The sequence below is a fragment of the Rhinopithecus roxellana genome, chromosome 7, assembly GCF_007565055.1.
Source record: "Rhinopithecus roxellana isolate Shanxi Qingling chromosome 7, ASM756505v1, whole genome shotgun sequence".
Lineage (NCBI taxonomy): Eukaryota > Metazoa > Chordata > Mammalia > Primates > Cercopithecidae > Rhinopithecus > Rhinopithecus roxellana.
The window spans coordinates 29,885,405-29,905,784 of NC_044555.1; the positions used below are offsets into that span (position 1 = coordinate 29,885,405).

The following is a 20,380-nucleotide window of genomic DNA, read 5'->3' on the forward strand; positions in this document are numbered from 1 at the left end:
GAATCAAAATACAATCTGATGATAGTCTAAAACTATAATCTATCAGATACTCATGCATGAGGTATAGTTCAGATCATCACTAAGCATAATTCAGACATTCAATGGATAAACAGTATGGAGAAATGGTTATAGACTTGCAGAAAACGATTTTCGTTACATGACACTTCTCCATTCCAACAAATCTGATACACTTTCTCACTGTAAGATTTCAAGTATAACTGTGATTTGAGATTTAATATTAATTATGTCAATTCTAAGGTAAATATTAATCAAAATTATAAATTATTAAGGTTCCACTGACTACCAGTAGTCAACAGGCAGATGAGAAATTAATCCTCTGTTTTATAAAACAGACATATAGAAAAAATACTGGAAGTCTGAGGGAAAGGCATTTAAATACTTCATTAAAAGTTACTATCGGATAAGACTTTTAAAACTAGCAATAACTCAAATCAAATAAAAATCCAATAACCAAAATAAGAAATGTCCTGCTAGACCAAAAATTATGCTATGAAAAAACCACATTTGGAAACTTTATTTTATTGTTTAACTTCCAGGAATCTTGGTAACAATGTATTCAGAAGAGAAAATACACTGATCAGGTTAGATATGTAAACTAACACTTTAGATTGTAATTAAAATCTCTTAGCTGGAATAGACAAAAGCAAACATAAATGTCTTGTAAGTCTCACCTTCCGAGGAAATACCAGGACTGGCCAGAATTAGGATCTGCTTCCAAGGACTTTTGGAGATACTGAATAGCATAGCTTTCCTTGGTGGCTTTATCTCCCAGGAGATCTACAGTGTGATGCATCCAACCTACAGTAAATGATTTAAAAATATTTACATAAATGACTTAATTGTTCTTCTATGTTTAAGAATACCAAGTAGAAAACAAACCAAAAAAGTACTCTTTTTCTGTCAATTTATTAATTTAGTTTGTAGTACATATTTCCAAAATTTAGAACTGCCAATTCCGGCCGTTAAGAAAGTCAGTTTCTCACAGTAAGGTAGTAAAGGCTATAAAGAGCTTTCATTCAAGAGAAATAAAAACAATTTTTAGTACTGATATAACAGATTATAAATCAGACTTTTCTAATTTTGATATCTGAAAAAATTTCAAGTTATGAAACAAAGAATATAAAGATGTTAAGTCTTATTTACTATTCCATATAAAAATAAATTAATGGGCTTTTTTTTTTTTTTTTTTTTTTTTTTTTTTGAGACTGAGTCTCACTCTTTTGCCAGGCTGGAGTACAGTGGCATGATCTTGGCTCACTGCAACCTCCGCCTCCCGGGTTCAAGCAATTCTCCTGCCTCAGCCTCCTGAGTAGCTGGGACTATAGGCGCATGCCACCACACCAAGCTAATTTTTGTAGTTTTAGTAGAGACAGGGTTTCACCATGTTGGCCAGGATGGTCTTGATCTCCTGACCATGTGATTCACCCCGCCACGGCCTCCCAAAGTGCTGGGATAACAGGCGTGAGCCACAGCACCGCGCCAATTAAGAATCTTCAAGACATTCCATTAACAAAATGTTTATTTCCAAGGAATAAATACAAGGCTATAGAATCAACGATAGTTCAGATTAAAAAATATACACACAATCCTACCTCACTGGCCCTGGCTACATATATTCACACCCTATATAAGATAAGAACTATAAGCCAGGCACAGTGGCTCACACCTGTAATCCTAGAATTTGGGGAGGCTGAGGCAGAAGGACCACTTGATGCCAGGAGTTTGAGACCACCCTGGGCAACATAGAGAGAGACCTTGTCTTTACAAAAGAAATTTTTTAAATCAGCCAGGCGTGGTGGCATGTGCCTGTAGCCCTAGCTACTCAGGAGGCTGAGGTGGGAGGATCACCTGACCCGAGGACTGTCAGGCTGCAGTGAGTTATGATCACGACACTATATTCCAGCCTGGGGGACAGAGCGAGACTCTGTCTAAAATAAATAAGCAAACAAACTATAAAGTATTTGATGAATGAAAAAACAAACATTGCCTTCATAATAAAGCCTGAGTTTTGTCTGTAATTTTATCCATTAGGATTTTACTCGAGTTGTCTATACTTTTAAGAGTTATAAAAGTGTCAAAATATTTGTTTTTATTCAGTGATTTATAATTATTAAATTTTTATATATATTATCTAAAGATAAATGATAAAATCTAAGCTTAAGTGACTTTAAAACTATATAAAAAACAGTTGCATTATGAAAACATTCATATTGCTACAATGTTGGCTAAAAATTAAGAATAAATGATTTTCCCAGACCAAAAACAAAACTGTAAAAACAACCCAAATATCAAATACAAATAAGAAACATGACTCAATAATTAAACAACAAAATTAAAGGCTGGGGAGTTCTTTCACTATCTTTTTGGTGATAGCTACACATGACATCCAAACGAAAAGATTCCCTCATGTTACACATTAGAATAGAACTGCATGCTCACAGTGTTAGACGTTCTACAGTTTTTAGATAAATTGTTTTATAGTCATTATAACTGATAAAGCTATGAAAGCAAGCTCACCAACCACTGAGTGACATTAGATAAATCACAACTTCATTAAGTGCTTAAGCATATATCTGGCACAAAGGAAGTATTGAATCCTCCTTGGGTTAAATACTAGGGAGTAATTTTGATAATTGAAAAGGACCAGCTGTACTAAAGAATTATACTGAGACAGACTGTGGGAAGGACAACGCTAGGCAGAGAATAGAAATATGCTGGGTTCAGAATAATTTTATCAACTCTGAGCAAAGGAATAGAATATATGAGCCACATATTTGCCATACTCAACATGTAAAAAACATAAAGAGAAGCATTTATAATACACTAAATGTATACTATTACATACCTAACTGTTGTAAGACAGTTGCTTTTACTTGTGCAGAAAGATTCTCCATCTGCAAAAGTTGTTCATAAGCTTCTTTTGCAGAATGATATTTCCTCTAAAGAGCAGAAAAAGAGATTTGGAGAAAAATTAACATAATCTTTAAAGAACTACTTCATATATTAAGAATTATAAAATACTGATGTTTTAGCATTATTTTTAAAAACTAAAAAAGTGCTGATTTCATTATTAAATGTTTAACATTAGACAGCTGAGTAATAAGCCTTGTTCCAGAGTACCTAACACCAGTAAAACTGATATTCACTATAACAAAGTATCATTAAAATATGACTTTTAAGAATTTTCCAAATGCCAATAACATCATCTCAAATTTAATAACATAAGTGGTCTCAATTTATTCTACCTCCAAGTGCATAATCTGTCCACTTAGAAACACTGAGCTCCCAAGCAACTCAATAAATAGAGCACATGTCAGGCCGGGCGCGGTGGCTCATGCCTGTAATCCCAACACTTTGGGAAGCCGAGGCAGGCGAATCACGAGGTCAGGAGTTCAAGACCAGCCTGGCCAACATAGTGAAACCACGTCTCTACTAAAAATACAAAAATTACCCAGGCATGGTGGCACGCACCTGTAGTCCCAGCTACTCGGGAGGCTGAGGCAGGAGAATCGCTTGAACCCGGGAGGAGGAGGTTGTGGTGAGCAGAGATTGCACCACTGCACTCCGGCCTGGGCAACAGAGCGAGACTCTGTCTCTAAATAAATAAATAAATAAATAAATAAATAAATAAATAAAACACATATAAAAAATGCTGAAGACAAAATCTAAAGAAGTACAAAAGTAGTTAAAAATCTAAGTTTTAAAGATACAGTTTCTGGTGTATATAAAATACCCTTTAAAAATATTTATAACGAATATAATTTTAAAGACATCAAAACTCTGACAGTTACAGACTAACAATGGTTGCAAGACTTAGGATTTCACAGGCAAATGTCTAAATGAAACCATTTAGCCACAGTTCTCAAGAGTACTGATATAACTGAAACTCTTTATTGCTACAGTTATAAACCTTAAGACAACTCCCCCAAAACAAAAGGAAAAAACTAACAAAAGAAAGGCTCATAAATATTACCTGTAAAACATACTTGGCAGAACAATGGATTGAAGTGGCTTTTATTCATATCATTACCAGTATATAACTGCCTGAGCAAACAAATTATTTTTTTAAAAAAAAGTAGGTAGAAATACAAAACTAGCTGTATGAACCTCAGGCAAGTCACTTAAACTATGATTCAACATCAATAAACAACTGAAGCAATAAAACAGGAGCTAACATCCAATCTTGCTACCTACAGGGTTATCCTAATGATGGAAACAATTAAGGAGCTACATACACACACACACACACCACTAACTTAAGGAAGATTTGAGAGAACTGTCCATTGAGATGATCAGGGGTTTCTCCGTTTGTTTTTTTGAGACAGAATGTCGCTCTTGCTGCCCAAGTTGGAGTGCAATGGCACAATCTGAGCTCACTGCAACCTCCGCCTCCCAGGTTCAAGTGAATTCTCCTGCTTCAGCCTCCCGAGTAGCTGGGATTACAGGCATGCGCCACCACGCCCGGCTACTTTTGTATTTTTAGTAGAGACGGGGTTTCTCCATGTTGGTCAGGCTGGTCTCGAATTCCCAACCTCAGGTGATCCGCCCGCCTTGGCTTCCCATAGTGTTGGGATTACAGGTGTGAGTCAGCGCGCCAAGCAATCCAGAGTTATTAAATCAACTTTTACTTATCAGCTAAACTAGTTCCCCCCAAACACTCATCTGGTCTAAAAAAGTTAATTAAATAGTTAGGCCAAGGATAAGGGTCAAGTTATTCAATTCCTTCAACTGATAAATATTTGTTAAACACCTAATACATAACAGGAACTGCTAAGACTACACAGTAGTGAAAAATATATACAGAAAAAACAAATTAAGCATATTGTGCTGTGTATAACATTGTAATACTTCCCAGAGGAAAAACGAGCGCATATTAAGTTTAGAGTACTAGCAGGCTGGACAGAAAATGCAAAGATTACTTCACAAAGACCTCCCTAATCCATTTAAAGACTACTGACTGTATCCTAAAACAATGGAGAACCACTGAATGATTTCAAGTAATGTGATCAGATGTAAATTTTAGTAAAACCACCTTCAGGAATTATCTTAACAAATGTTAAAATATATCCCCCAGCACTGTAATAAAAACAATGACATACTTGAAAAAATGGTAGCATCATATTTGGAAATATGAAGTTAGATTTCTACCTCATACCATATAAAACAAAACCAGCAACTGCATTAAAGACCTGAATATGAAAGGTAAAAGTATAAAGTTAAGAGAAGAAAATGTAGGAGAACATTTCCTTGAGATGGGAGAGAATTTATTGGACATGATCAAAAAAACACAAATCATAAAGAAGAGTAAAGATCTGACTCAAAAAGCATAGGCAGAAAAACAGGCAATGGACATAAGTAACCCAACACATAAAAGGTGAAAAAAAATGTAAAAAACTATACTCCTCTAGAAATCAGAACATACAAGCTTAAATGACATAACCCTTCTACCTTTAAGACTGGAAAACATAAATTTGAGTAATTCCAAGTATTGTAGGGATGTGAGTAAAGGAGAACACTCATGTCCTGGTGGAAGGGGATTTACTCAAAAAATTAGGAATACAAATATCCTACAATTCAGCAATCTTACTCTTGGAATATGTATGCCAAGGAAACCTTTCCACAGGTAATGTTCTAAACAGTACTGCTTGTAATATGGAGAAGTTGGTGGGCAATCTAAGTTTATGCCATTAGACAAGTGGAAACAAAATATGATGGATGCTTATAGAACATTAAATAGGAATTATAAATGATGTGTAAAAAAGTAACATGAATTTATCTTTAATAGTGTTGAGTAGAAGTTTTGCCTCTGACAATATTTGGAGTGGCATTCCACACACAGCTTCACATTCTGGATAAAATATAAAAGTCAACTACCAGATGGCACTGGAGAGAAACGAAAATCAGGCAAAACCAAAGGAAAAGCTCACACTTAAAGGAAGGAAATGGCACTAGATAAGTAACCCCCTTTTTCTTGGATTTTCACCTGAAGGCAGGCTTCAACTGGTACTTGGCTGGCTAGAACTCAAATAGAAATGGCAGTCTTACTACCCTGAAGAACCATAGGACAGATTTTGAGGCTACTATAAGAGTTGGAAGTGAGGGGAGAAATCCCAGTCAGGAGACAGAGTGGAAACACCAAATTCCACACATAAAACTCTGCCCAAAGCTCTAACTGTGAATTATGCATGAACAGAACAGATAATGAGCAGCCTAAAAGAACTAGAAAGAGATTTCAGTTGCTGCCATTACAAGGGTGACAAAGTTTAGAGTATGAACTGACCGGCTAATAAAGCAAAAATATATCAATCTTCAGAAAAATACAGTCAATCTCTACAATGTATTATTCATGATATGCAGGATAAAAATTATTAAATTTATGAAGATCAGGAAAATTTTACCTATATTCAAAAGAAAAGAAAATGAAAACCAACTGTGAAATTACTCAGATGGTGAAATTTGTAGTTTTTTATTTTTATTTTTTTGAGACGCACTCTCACTGTGTCGCCCAGGCTGGAGTGCAGTGGCGCGATCTTGGGTCACCGCAACCTCTGCCTCCTGGGTTCAAGCAATTCTCCTGCCTCTGTCTCCCAAGCAGCTAGGATTACAGGCACGCCACCACGTCCGGCTAATTTTTTGTATTTTTAGTAGAGATGGGGGGGGGGGGGGTCTCGCCATGTTGTTCAGGCTGGTCTCGAACTCCTGACCTTAGATGATCCGCCAGCCTTGGCCTCTCAAAGTGCTGGAATTACAGGCAACAGCCACCGCAACTAGCCCTGTAGATAATTTTAAAGCAGATATTTAGGCTGGGTGTGGTGGCACATGCCTGTAGTCCCAGCTACTTGGAAGGCTGAGGCACAAGAATCGCTTGAACCTGGGAGGCAGAGGTTGTGTTGAGTCGAAATTATACCACTGCACTCCAGCCTGGGCAACAGAGCCAGATACTGTAACAAAAGGAAATTCCAGATAACAAAAAAGGAAAAGCCAGATAACAAAAGGAAATTCCAGAACTAAAAAATGTTAATCTGAAATTTAAAAAAGAAAATCACTATATGGATTGAATAGCAGATTGGAAAGTATATCAAAAAAAAAAAAAAAATCAGTGCATTTGAAAACATGTCACTAGAAAGCATACAGATTGAAGCGGAAAAAACACACACACACATACATACAAAAGTTAAAAGTTAAAAAAAAAAAAAGAAGAAAGCATCTAAGATGTTTGAGGCAATAGCATACAGTCTACCATACATGTAATTGGAGTCCAAGAAGAGAAAAACGGTGGAGCAGAAAAAATATTTGACAAATCAATGGCTGAGAATTTTCCAAAACTGATAAAAGTATATCAAACCCCAGACTTAAAATACTATTAGTATAATTATAAAGAAAAAAAAAATCTGAGCACAGTGAAGTCAAATTTTTGAAAAACAAATATAAAGAGAAAGACCTTTTAAAAGCAACCAGAGCAAAACAATACAATACAAAGGATACAATAGGAATGACAGCTAACTTTATCCAACCATATCAATAATCAAATTAAGTATAAATGAACTAGACACTCCAAACCACCACCACCACCACCACCACCACCACCACCACCACCACCACCACCACCACCACCAATAAAAGAGACTGCCAGAATAGATTTACAAAAGGAAGAGTCAAGAACATTATATTTATGGGATGGACATTACAGGCCCCAAGAATTTTAGAACAATACCTTTATCATATACTCAGTTTCTACATGTACTTGGGTTTATTCCTGGGCTTTCTAGGATATTTCGCTGATCTGTCTATTCACATGCCAGTACCACATTTTTAATTATACAGGTTTTATTGGGTTAGTATATCCCATACAATCCTCCCACCCGTTTTATCCTAGCAATTTTTGCATGTTTTTCCATATCAACTTAGCTAACTCCTAACAAAAGTTTGTTGGTATTTTTGATGTTTCTGTTACACTAAGGAGAATCAACATCTTTATACCGCTGAGTCACTGTCCCTCTCTTAAGTTTATTCCTAAGTATTTAATATACTTTGCTGAACACTCTAAATATAATTTTTTCCTGTTATGTTCTGACTACTGTTGTTGAAGCTTATTAATTCTGTATGTAAATTTGTGCCTATAACTTACTGCTCTCTCTTATCTAACTATACTGGCTAATATCTATAGTATAATACCGAGGACTAATGGAAATAGTAGGCATCTTCACCTTGCTCCTGATTCTAGTAAAAAGGTCTCTAGAATTTTGCCTTAAGTAAAATTCTGACTTTGAAACTAAAGCATATGTATTTTATCACGATAAGAAGGTAACCCTCAATTCCTATGTATAAGAGTGTTTTTATTAGAAATGGGTATGGAATTTATCAAAGATTTTTTCAGAATCTATGGTGATAATGATTTGACTTCACCTTTAGCTCTATTATTACAATATCAATAGATTTCCTAAGATTCAGTCAACCTTGCATTCCTGAAATGAATGACACTTGGTCATAGTATATTGTTGTGTTTTTTTAATGAGATAAAGTATTGTTTGTTAATATTTTATTAGCATTTTTATACCAATATTCATCATGATACCAGTCTGTATATTGATTCTCTTATTATATTGTCTTTTATTAGGTTCGGATATAATACTCGCTTCAAAACACAAAGGAAAAACAGTATGACTGTTTCTCAAAAAATTAAACACAGAATTACCACATGATCCAGCAATTCCACTTCTGGGTATATTGCAAAAAGAACTGAAAGCAAGAACTCTAACAACTTACATACACACCTATGGTCAAGCAGCACTATCCACAACAGACAAAAGCTGGAGGCAAACCAAGTGTCCATCAACAGATGAAATGGATAAACAAAATGTGGTGTATCCGTACAATGGAATATTATTTAGTCTTAAAAAGGAATGGAATTCTGACACAGGCTACAACATATGCAAACCATACAGACATTATGCTAAGTGAAATAAGTCAAATGCAGAAGCACAAATATTGTATGATTCCACTTTTTTTTTTTTTTTTTTTTTCTTGAGACACAGTCTTGCTCTGTCACCCAGGCTGAAATGCAGTGGCGGGATCTTGGCTCACTGCAACCTCCAACTCCTGGGTTCAAGCGATTCTCCTCCTCAGTATCCCGAGTAGCTGGGACTACAGTCACTTGCCACCATGCCCAGCTAATTTTTGTATTTTTAGTACAAGTGGAGTTTCACCATGTTGGCCAGCCTGGTCTCGAACTCGTGGCCTCAAATGATCCACCCCGCGGCCTCACAAAGTGTTGGGATTACAGGCATGAGCCACCGCACCTGGCAGATTCCACTTTTATGAGATACCTAGAGTGGTCAACTCACAAAGACAGAAAGTAGAATAGTGGTTGCTAGGAGCCCAGTGAAGGTGGTAACGGGGAATTATTACCTAATGGATACTTTTGAGATGATGAAATAGTTTTAGTGATGAATGGTGGTGACAGCTGCACAACAATACAAATTTACTTAATGTCAGTGAGTTGTACACTTAAAATTGGTTAAAATGGTAAAATCCTATGTACTCATGAAATAAACCCTACATATTTATCACATACCTATGTATCAGCTGGAATTTTTTTCTTTATTTAGAGTTCTTGGATTCGTGTAAAGTACTTATCTATATTATAGACGTCTAATATAGATAAGTATTATAGCACTTATCTATATATTATCTTGCTATATAGTATAATAACAAAGATAAGTCTACAGTGTTTTGTTAATATTTTTTTTTTTTTTTTTTTTTTTGGAGACGGAGTCTGGCTCTGTCGCCAGGGCTGGAGTGCAGTGGCCGGATCTCAGCTCACTGCAAGCTCCGCCTCCCGGGTTCCCGCCATTCTCCTGCCTCAGCCTCCCGAGTAGCTGGGACTACAGGCGCCCGCCACTGCGCCCGGCTAGATTTTTTTGTATTTTTTTGGTAGAGACGGGGTTTCACCGTGTTAGCCAGGATGGTCTCGATCTCCTGACCTCATGATCCGCCCGTCTCGGCCTCCCAAAGTGCTGGGATTACAGGCTTGAGCCACCGCGCCCGGCCTTGTTAATATATTAATGCTTGACAGAAAAGTGTTAAAAATGAAACATTATAAACTGTTATTCAAAACAACATTATTTGTAATTATTCCTCAAAGAGGAGTAAATTAGTTAACAGTACATCTATATGTAAAGGGATATGATGCAGCTCTACACATACTGATACAGAATGATTTCCAAGACACAATTAAGTTAAAATTTAAAGCAAGGTCAGAAGAGAACATACATTATTGGCTATCATTTGAATAAAATTAAATACAAGAAATATACATGCAAACATATGTGGACTTGGTTATATATATACTGAGTTTCTCTGGAAGGATTTAAAAACCACTGGTAACACTGATGGCTTTAGGGAGGGGAGTAGATGCCTGGGGAAGTGGAAGGAAGAGGATACTTCACTGTGTATTCTTTCAAAACTTTTCATTTTGGATTGTCTATTCAAAAATAACTAACATTTTAGTAACAGAATGGAAAGGGAGAAATCCTCTATCTTGAAACTTTAAAGGCTATAAGAATTAAGATGGTAAACTGCTCAAATTATTTCACTAAACTCAAGAAAAAGAAAAGCAGCCCAGTTAATACTATTATTACTGTAGAAAAAAATGATCTGAAGGTCCCAGCTAATAAAACAGGGAAGGTAAATTAATTCATCAATATAAATGTTCAAGAATAATTGACAATATATTTGGAGATATGACATTACACAGTCATGCATCACTTAACAATTTCATCATTGTGCAAACATCAGAGTATACTTACACAAACCTAGATGGCATTGCCTACTACACATCTAAGCTATACGGTATAGCCTCTTGCTTCTGGCTACAAACCTGTACAGCATGTTACAATACAGAATACTAAAGACAATTACAATACAATGGTAAGTATGTAAACATAGAAAAGGTACAGTTAAAAAAAACATAGAAAAAGTACAGTAAAAATATTTATTATAATCCTATGGGACCACCATCATATATGTGATCCTTTGTTAATCAAAACATCATTGTGAGGCACATGTACAGAGAAGCAAAGTTATCTTTATGTATAGATGGTATGACAATATACATAGAAACCTATGAGAATCATTTTTTTTCCCTTCCTTTAAACAGTCTCACTCTGTCATCCAGGCTGGCGTGCAGTGGTGCCACCTCGGTTCACTGCAACCTCCGCCTCCCCAGGTTCCAGCGATTCTCCTGCCTCAGCCACCCAAGTAGCTGGGATTACAGACACATGCTACCACACTCAGCTAATTTTTTTATTTTTAGTATAAACAGGGTTTCGTCATGTTCCCCAGACTAGTCTTGAACTCTGGGCTTCAAGTGATCCACCTGCCTCGGCCTCCCAAAGCGCTGGGATTACAGGTGTGAGCCACCACACCCGGCCAATCTATTTTTTAATCTAATAAAATATTAACAGCTTGTCTCTAAGATCACAAAAGATAAAAATACAGGGTTAGGGGATGAGAGCTCATTAAAATTAAACCCAAATGCCTATTACTAAATTTAACAATATTTTTTTAATCCTGTACTCATATCTCTACAAAAGACCTCTCTTGTTTTTCCTTTTTGTTTGAGATGGAGTATCGCTTTGTCACCCAGGCTGGAGCACAGCGGCGAGATCTCGGATCACTGCAACCTCCACCTCCCAGGCTCAAGAGATCCTTCCACCTCAGTCTCCCAAGCAGCTGGGACTACAGGCGTGCACCACCACATCCCACTAAGTGTCGTATTTTTGGTAGAGATGGGGTTTCACCATGTTGCCCAGACTGGTCTCAACCTCTTGAGCTCAAGTGATCCACCCACCTTAGCCTCCCAAAGTGCTGGGATTACAGGCATGAGCCACCGCACTCGGCCAAGACCTTTTTGCTTTCAAACATTATAAGCTCAATACCACAAACCCATTGTACTTGCTAACATTTCTTTAACACCATTCTAGGTAAAGTGGTATTCCACAACTTTAGTTTTAATTATGATCTTAGGATTTAATCCTGTGAAGGTAATGTGGGGAGAGGGCCCTCGGGGATTATGAAACGATACTTCTTCATTTATTAGTGGGGAAGACTTCTTCCTATGTAGAGAAGTAGAGAAACTTCCCTTGAACTATTTTTTGCCCAGCAGTAGCCATTAAATACATGTCACTTAAATTTCCTAGATCCATATTCATAAATAGGGTCCATTGGTAAAAATTGGTGGAACTATATAAAAACTTTTAATAGGTAGGTAAGCAGGCCATCTTGCTTCTCTTAATTTTTCACTTGAAAATGAAAATTCTATAGTAGGGTTTTTCTAATCCTTTCATATGCTTACAGTGTCATCCTCCTGTCACCTAACAATTATGTACTGTTTGCCATGAGTTTATTCTTTTGTTTAATCTGAATCAGTATTAAAATTTATCAAATGAATCAATGGGAGGAGGGCCCTGTGCCCACATTACCTTCACAGGATTAAACAGTAAGACCAACAGACAACTTCACATCACAAACAATGAGAGCCAAAAGACAATGTATTGTGAATTTCAAAGCAGTCAGATAAACAGAATTCCATCTCCAGCAAAAATGCTCGTTAAAAATAAAGGTTAAAAAAACTTCTGCTTCTTTAGCTAATGACAGACCAGTGATCTCGGAGAGAACTAGAAAAACTAGAGTATGGGGTGGGGGGGATGGGGAGGCAAAGGGGGGTTGGGGGGTTGAGGTACCCAGAAATCTGATGCTAATTTTTTAAAGCTCCCCATGACAGCTCTGATTTATAAAGCTTCCCAGATAATTCTGCCACAGAGCTGGGTCTGGGAACCACCAACATAAATGATCTCAAACTATTGGATTACGTCCTGTAACAATATAAATAATGGGATGTAGCAGGATCTTGTATCTGGTGGGTATGAACTCTGCATGGCACATATATGCCTTATTGTAATACTTGGGCCAAAACATCAAAACAGACCTTATAAATTATGTAGGCATTAAAAAAAACAACAACAGTATTTGTTTCCTAAAAAGCTGTAAAAAATTTATGTCGGCCGGGCGCGGTGGCTCACGCCTGTAATCCCAGCACTTTGGGAGGCCGAGGCAGGTGGATCACCGGAGGTCGGGAGTTCGAGACCAGCCTGGCCAACATGGTGAAACCCCGTCTCTACTAAAACTACACAAAATTAGCTGGGCGTGGTGGTGGGCGCCTGTAATCCCAGATACTTGGGAGGCTGAGGCAGGAGAATTGCTTGGACCTGGGAGGTGGAGGTTGCAGTGAGCCAAGATCACGCCACTGCACTCCAGGCTGGGTGACAGAGCAAGACTCCATCTCAAAAAAAAAAAAAAAAAAAAAAAATATGTAAACTATGATGACCTAATTTTGAGTCTCATACAAATTTATTTCTGATTTTCCATACCACTGCCTAAAATGAACGTGTTATACTTTTATTTTACTTTAAGCTCTGGGATACATGTGCAGACTGTGCAGCTTTATTACATAGGTATAAACACATGTACCATGGTGGTTTACTGCACCTATCAACCCCATCATCTAGGTTTTTCCCACATGCATTAGATGTTTGTCCTAATGCTCTCCCTCCCCTTGCCTGCAACACCCCCCACCGAATGTGTTGTACTTTTATCATACAACTAAGCAAAATCAAGATGTATCAATCTTGACTGTATTAACCAACACACACAAAACCAAGATGTTCTAAAATTTGAAAGTTTTTTAAAGTAAAGGAGCCATGAAATTAATGGCAAGGATATCAGGAGGTGATTCTTGATGCTTTTCCAATAATGACACATAGAAGAGTTATTTCAGTCTTAAGAAAAAGCAAAAGAATTTTTTAAAAAAACAATGCATTACAACAACCATCTATAAACATTCTGAAAAGCAAGGCATTTGGCATCAAGAATAAGATAAATCTTAAATATAGCCATTTGAGCTTGCAAATGATCTATATCAAGTTCAGCTGTTTCTTTTTTTCTTGAGACAGAGTCTCACTCTGTTGCCCAGGCTGGAGTGCAGTGGCAAGATCTCAGCTCGCTGCAACCTCCATCTCCCAGGTTCAAGCAATTCTTGTGTCTCAGCCTCCCAAGTAGCTGGGATTACAGGCGCTTGCCACCATGCCCGGCTAATTTTTTATATTTTTAGTAAAGATGAGGTTTCATCATGTTGGCCCAGGCTGGTCTCAAACTCCCGGCCTCAAGTGATCTGCCCGCCTCGGCCTCCTGAAGCAGTGAGATTACAGGCGTGAGCTACCGCGCCCAGCCGCAAATGGATCAAGTTTAAAGGAAAATATTAAATGGAATTTATTTGTACACAGCAAACACTCCTTGGAATAACTGTTTTACTAAGCAGCATCTTGATCACATTTAATGAGTATAAAATACAAAATTTACCTAAGAAGTAATGCCCAGAACTCCATTAAATTATCTGTACATTTCTGATTTCAGTAAAGCATGATAGGAGTGATGATTTTTGTTTGCTTTTGTTTTAAATAGAGTAAGTTAAAATACTTACCTGGGTTTCATATAAGTGGGCAATGTGAAATTGAACTGCAAAGGATGAGGCAAAATAAAAAATCAGTAATAGTACAGCAGAATTTGGGGCAAATTAAGTAAGAATAACAAAATATCAAACATTATCAGTCTACACTATATAGATTTAAGTAATAGAAAATCACAACTTTTATTTGCTTTTACTAAAATAGACCATACAAACAAACACACGAAAGAATATAATCATGATAAGAAATCACATGTATTCATTGTTGGTCATTATCAAATGAAATTTCTGTCAATGTAATTATTAAAATTAGCATTAAATCTATAGCAAGTGAATATATGTTTTACAAAGTTCAAAACGGCAACGTTAAGCAAATAGAGAAAACCTTTATAATCCATACACTGCAAAACACAGTATTTAAAAACTGAATCCCAAGTCAAACAAGAGTAAAATCAATATTTAATTTAAAAATATTAAAACCAAACTACAAACCAGTGATGACATAAAAAATTCAAAGAGAAGTAAGTTTTACAAAGACAATAAGGAGCCTGGTGTTGAAAAGAGTAACACTGGCTCAAAGTAGGTACTCTACATTTGTTGTGACATCAGGCATTATCATAGTTATCAAGTAATCAAGTAGACTGTCTAAACTATCCAAATCAACTAAACTGTAATAGCCTAAAGTCGCTAAATAGAAAACATGCTCTCCCATTTGAGTGACCAACCACCTTGTAGCACTCATGATGGTTCAAATGTTTCAAATTCAACAGTTTTCTGCCATGTGGCACTCATCCTACCTATGCAGACATTTTTCTCTCAAGAGTAATGATCTACAACTGAGATTCAAACAGAGTAGAATAAAACGAGGATTTACCAAAATATTTAGTTTGACATTTATGTGACATCCCTAAAAAATTATCATTCAACTGACTTACCAAAGTTACCTTTTAGGTACTAGACCATAATGAATTAAAGGATAATCAGTTGTTTTCTTATAAACTAATTTGAAAAGAATTTTAACCATCTATATATTGTAGATGGTTTATATAACCTGGATATATAATTAAGAAAAACGTATAAATTGAAACTTTATAAATTACTAAACCAATGACTCAATTTGTTCAAATCGAACCTTATCTTAGAAACTATAAAGTATTGCTGCATGTTATTTTTCTACCATTTATTCTACAAACACCCTAATCAGTACTGGATCCTGAATTTCATTTAAGAAAATAAAAATCCTTTGAATTTTCACAGGAAATTACCTTTAGTAAAAGTATGACGTAATTCATCTGGCTTAAATGATGATTTAATCCATACTATTTCTAAATCCATGTTATACTAAAAATTCTACAGGGTTTTCGCTGATTCAACAAATTCCTAGGGCATTTCTAAAGACTAAGACTACTTTTCACTAATATCTCTCTATACTCTTTTAAGTGATTTACAGGAGGCTAAGGCAGGAAGATCACTTGAGTGCAGGAGTTCGAGGTTGCAGTTGAGCTACTCTGGCACCACTGCATTCCAGCCTAAGTGGCAGAGAAAGACCCCGTCTCAAAATGAAACAAAAAACAAAAACAAAAAAGTAACTTAAAGCAAAATACTGACTTTTTAAAACACGAATCCTTTGTAGGACTGAAACTGTCATTAATTGCTCGATTTTTCTTATACCAATTAAAAATTTTATTTTTCGGCTGGGTGCGGTGGCTCACGCCTGTAATCCCAGCACTTTGGGAGGTCGAGGCCAGCACTTTGGGAGGTCAAGGTGGGTGGATCACGAGGTCAGGAGACCGAGACTATCCTGGCTAACACGGTGAAACCCCGTGTCTACTAAAAATACAAACAATTTGCTGGGTGTGGTGGCAAGCACCCGTAGTCCAGCTATGCGGGAGGCTGAGGCAGGAGAATGGTGTGAACCCCGGGGAGTTGGACCTTGCAGTGAGTTGAAATCGCGCCACTGCACTCCAGCCTGGGCGACAGAGCGAGACTCTGTCTCAAAATAACAATAATAATAATAATTTATTTTTCAAGTAAGAAGGTTTTTGAGAAATTCAGCATCAGTGAATATTGTTAAACCTTTTTACTGGATACTTTAGCATATATTAAGTAAATACACCTAAATACATATCGATAAACATATAATCAACCCAGTCTGCTTTTGAAAAGACACCTACATAGAAGTAGAAAATAATTGTTTGGAAAAAAATACTTCGTTAGAACATGCTTCATAAATGCATTCTTTTCTAATTAATTGAAAAATGTCAACTCAAACTTTCTAAATGATACATAAAACTATCATAAAAGTCACAAATGTCTTCATAATTACCAGTAATTTTTATCCCACACAGTCGGAATCAGTAAGCTATCAGATAAGAATCTTTATATACTCATGTTTCCCAAAAGACCAGCAAAATCTGTTTTTAATCCTACCAAGTCATCTACAATATAATACACAACAGAAAAAAATCAATCTTGTTCATTAGTGAAGATACTTTTAATTCAACAACTCACTTCACTGGCCTATCTATTTTAGACACAGGCTGTTCACAATATCTGGTCTTGCAGGTTCCATTTGTGTAAGTAGCCACGGCAACCAATACAGTTATATTAAACAATTCTAAAAGAAAAAACTGCACAGAATTTATCACTAACATTATTTTTATTTGCCATGAAGTGATCTGAATACATGTAGAAAACTACAGTACTTAATAATACTTACTTTCAGCATTGGACAAAGTGCAGGGATTACAGTCAACCAAAGCTAACTGAAAATGCTGCAAGAGGAGAGTGAGAAAATTAATGCACTCAATTTAGAGTCACATAAAAGCATCTTAAGATACTTTTCAGGTATGTAAGGTCTAAAATAATAATAAATACATGCTGCGCAAATAAAATACACTAGCCTACTAACTAGAAATACTTTGAACATTTACTGCTGACAACTGACATGCTGTGGGGTTATTTTCTTGAGAAAGCTGAGAATAGAGAATATGAAGAAGAATTAATTTTATCAAGTTATCCTATGTATACTTTTATTTATATGAAAAAGGTGACGATTTTTAAGTCAAGTAAACAGGAAGTGTTATACAACAGTTTAAATAGAGAACATATCATTATTTTTAAAAATCCAAGTCGAAGTCTGATGGTATTGTCAGAACACCACTGCTTATCTCAAAATGAGACATGGACTTCTGAAACAAAAAAATCACTATGAGAATTGTCATAGAGGGTAAAACTTTCCATCTTTACTGATCTTTCAATAATCACTGTACTTAAGTGCCTTTTAAAATAGCCTGTGTCCAATTTCATCTACCAAATATAACCGTCCTTTTACAATGTGACAATATATGTATAGAATTTGTGAAATTTCCCAGTCAACAATAAACCACTAATATAGTATCCACTTGTAACAGTATCATATAAGCACATTAACATCAATGCATAACACTAATTTTTAGGAATGCATATTATCAAGAACACTGGGTGACATTTAATATCTAGTTTATCAACATTAAACAAAGTAGATAAATTAAGACAAACAAGTAACAGAGTTGGTATAAAATCTAAGTTAAAAAAGGTGACTAAATCTCTTTAAACTCTTCTAAATAACATTCCTACGAATGTATATTCAAATTTTCTGAGCCTCTACAAATTTTTAGCATTAAAAGTAATTAACAAAGTGGAAAGCATTAAAAAAATGACCACAATAAATTCATTCCTATCCACAATCCAAAAATCTAAAGAGTTACCGATGTTGGCTACCCAAAAGTCACAAGGAAGGAAAAATTAGAAAACATCATTTGGTATGAGCACTGGCTATTATTAATGTATTCATTCAAGAATGTCTCTTGGCCAGGCACGGTGGCTCACACCTGTAATCCCAGCACTTTGGGAGGCCGAGGTGGGTGGATCACCTGAGGTCAGGAGTTCAAGACCAGCCTGACCAATATGCTGAAACCCCATCTCTACTAAAAATAAAAAATTAGCCGTTCATGGTGGTGAGCGCCTGTAGTCCCAGCTGCTCAGGAGGCTGAGGCAGGAGAATTCCTTGAACCCAGGAGGCGGAGATTGCAGTGAGCCGAGAGCGTGCTACTCCACTCCAACCTGGGCAACAGAGACTCCATCTCAAAAAAAAAAAAAAAAAAAGTCTCTGATGTGCATGCATAATTAGGCCAGCCAACACTTGTAGTATTCTTAAAACTTAAAGCTGATTACATCTTCTGAATGGGTAAATTACTAACAAATGACTGTGACCCTTAAATGTTAAATGTTTAATTTATCCAACAAGTATTTATCAAGAGCCTATAATGCCCTAAGGACAATGCAGACACTAGGGATGCAATGGTCAACAAAACAAAAGTGAAAAATCATTTGCCATGGTTGACTGAATGAAAAAAATCTAACATTTGAACACTTTGAAAACTGTTTTTATTTTCCCTTGGCCTACTAAGCAGACTACGTCTTCACACATCCGTTTAGTGTGCTACCACAGCAATAGAAAACAGACTATTTTAAAACGTTTGAGTACTATGAAAGCAAAGCATGCTTTATAATCAATTGCTTTCCTCTAGACAAAAAGAGCAGAAGAGTAGTCACACATTCAGATTGTACTACATCTCTAAGTCTAATTTGTCCTGTAAGCATAAATTAATATTTAGATAGTTTTTTTTTTTTTTTTTTTTTTTTTTTTTAGATGGAGTTTCACTCTGTCGCCCAGGCTGGAGTGCAGTGGCCAGATCTCAGCTCACTGCAAGCTCCGCCTCCCGGGTTTACGCCATTCTCCTGCCTCAGCCTCCCGAGTAGCTGGGACTACAGGCACCCGCCACCTCGCCTGGCTACTTTTTGTATTTTTTAGTAGAGATGGGGTTTCACCGGGTTAGCCAGGATGGTCTCGATCTCCTGACCTCGTGATCCGCCCGTCTCGGCCTCCCAAAGTGCTGGGATTACAGGCTTGAGCCACCGCGCCCGGCCTATTTAGAGATTCTTAACTGAGCCATCAAAGGATACAAACTGAAATGAGAAGAAAGAGCCTTCAATATGGCAATATTTTAGTTTTACTATTTCGCTGAAACCCCACAAGGAAGAATAGAGACGTAGAATCCAAATAGCCTAGCCTACATTTCATCTATCAGTAATTCAAGATTCTGCAATGAAACCTGGCAGGAGTATTTCTTGACCATGTTTTGTGTAATTATTAAGCAATCTTAAAAGCAGCAATTAAGTTACTGATGCACTATTTCAAACCCACAACACTATGAAATACCAAACATTTCCAAGCATAGGAAAATTACTCAGCAAGAGAATACAGATTAGTTGGGCACAGTAGCTCACGCTTGCAATCCCAGCACTTTGGGAGGCCGAGGCAGGCAGATCACCTAAGGTTAGGAGTTCGAGACCAGCCTGGCCAGCATGGTGAAACCCCATCTCTACTAAAAATACAAAAATTAGCCGGCATGGTGGCGGGCGCCTGTGGGGGAAAAAACGAGAATCTGTTTCAAAAAATAAAAACAAAAAAACCACAAATGAATACACATTCAAAAACATCCACTATGAGAATGAAAGAACTTACAGAATGATTACTAAGTGTTCATAAGAAACTAACACCATTCTACATAAAGAAAAACACTGATACGCCATTCAGCACTCTCAAGAGAGATGAAGAACCAGGGTGGGGATAACATGACCACAAAGCCTCATTTCCAGGACCTAAACCAGATGCAAAATAGATGTACCTATTAACATATACACCAGTATAAAGGACTATCAATTATGATAACCAGCCCACAAACCTGAAAATACCATGGTAAAATATCCAGCACCCTTCCCTGCAACCAA

General features: G+C 36.6%; 1 protein-coding gene across 10 annotated transcripts in view; it reads right to left on the minus strand.

Moving 5' to 3' along the window:
* Positions 1–20,380, minus strand: part of KDM6A (lysine demethylase 6A) — a 236,587-nt gene that overhangs the window by 59,106 nt on the left and 157,101 nt on the right. For all 10 annotated transcript variants that reach the window (XM_010388418.2, XM_010388415.2, XM_010388414.2 and 7 more), the window contains 4 exons: positions 17,265–17,319; positions 14,561–14,595; positions 2,867–2,960; positions 693–819 (listed from right to left, as the gene is read on the minus strand). In XM_010388418.2, coding sequence (XP_010386720.2) covers positions 693–819; positions 2,867–2,915 — 176 coding nt within the window. In that variant the 5' untranslated portion in view covers positions 2,916–2,960; positions 14,561–14,595; positions 17,265–17,319. The remainder of the gene's footprint in view (positions 1–692; positions 820–2,866; positions 2,961–14,560; positions 14,596–17,264; positions 17,320–20,380) is intronic.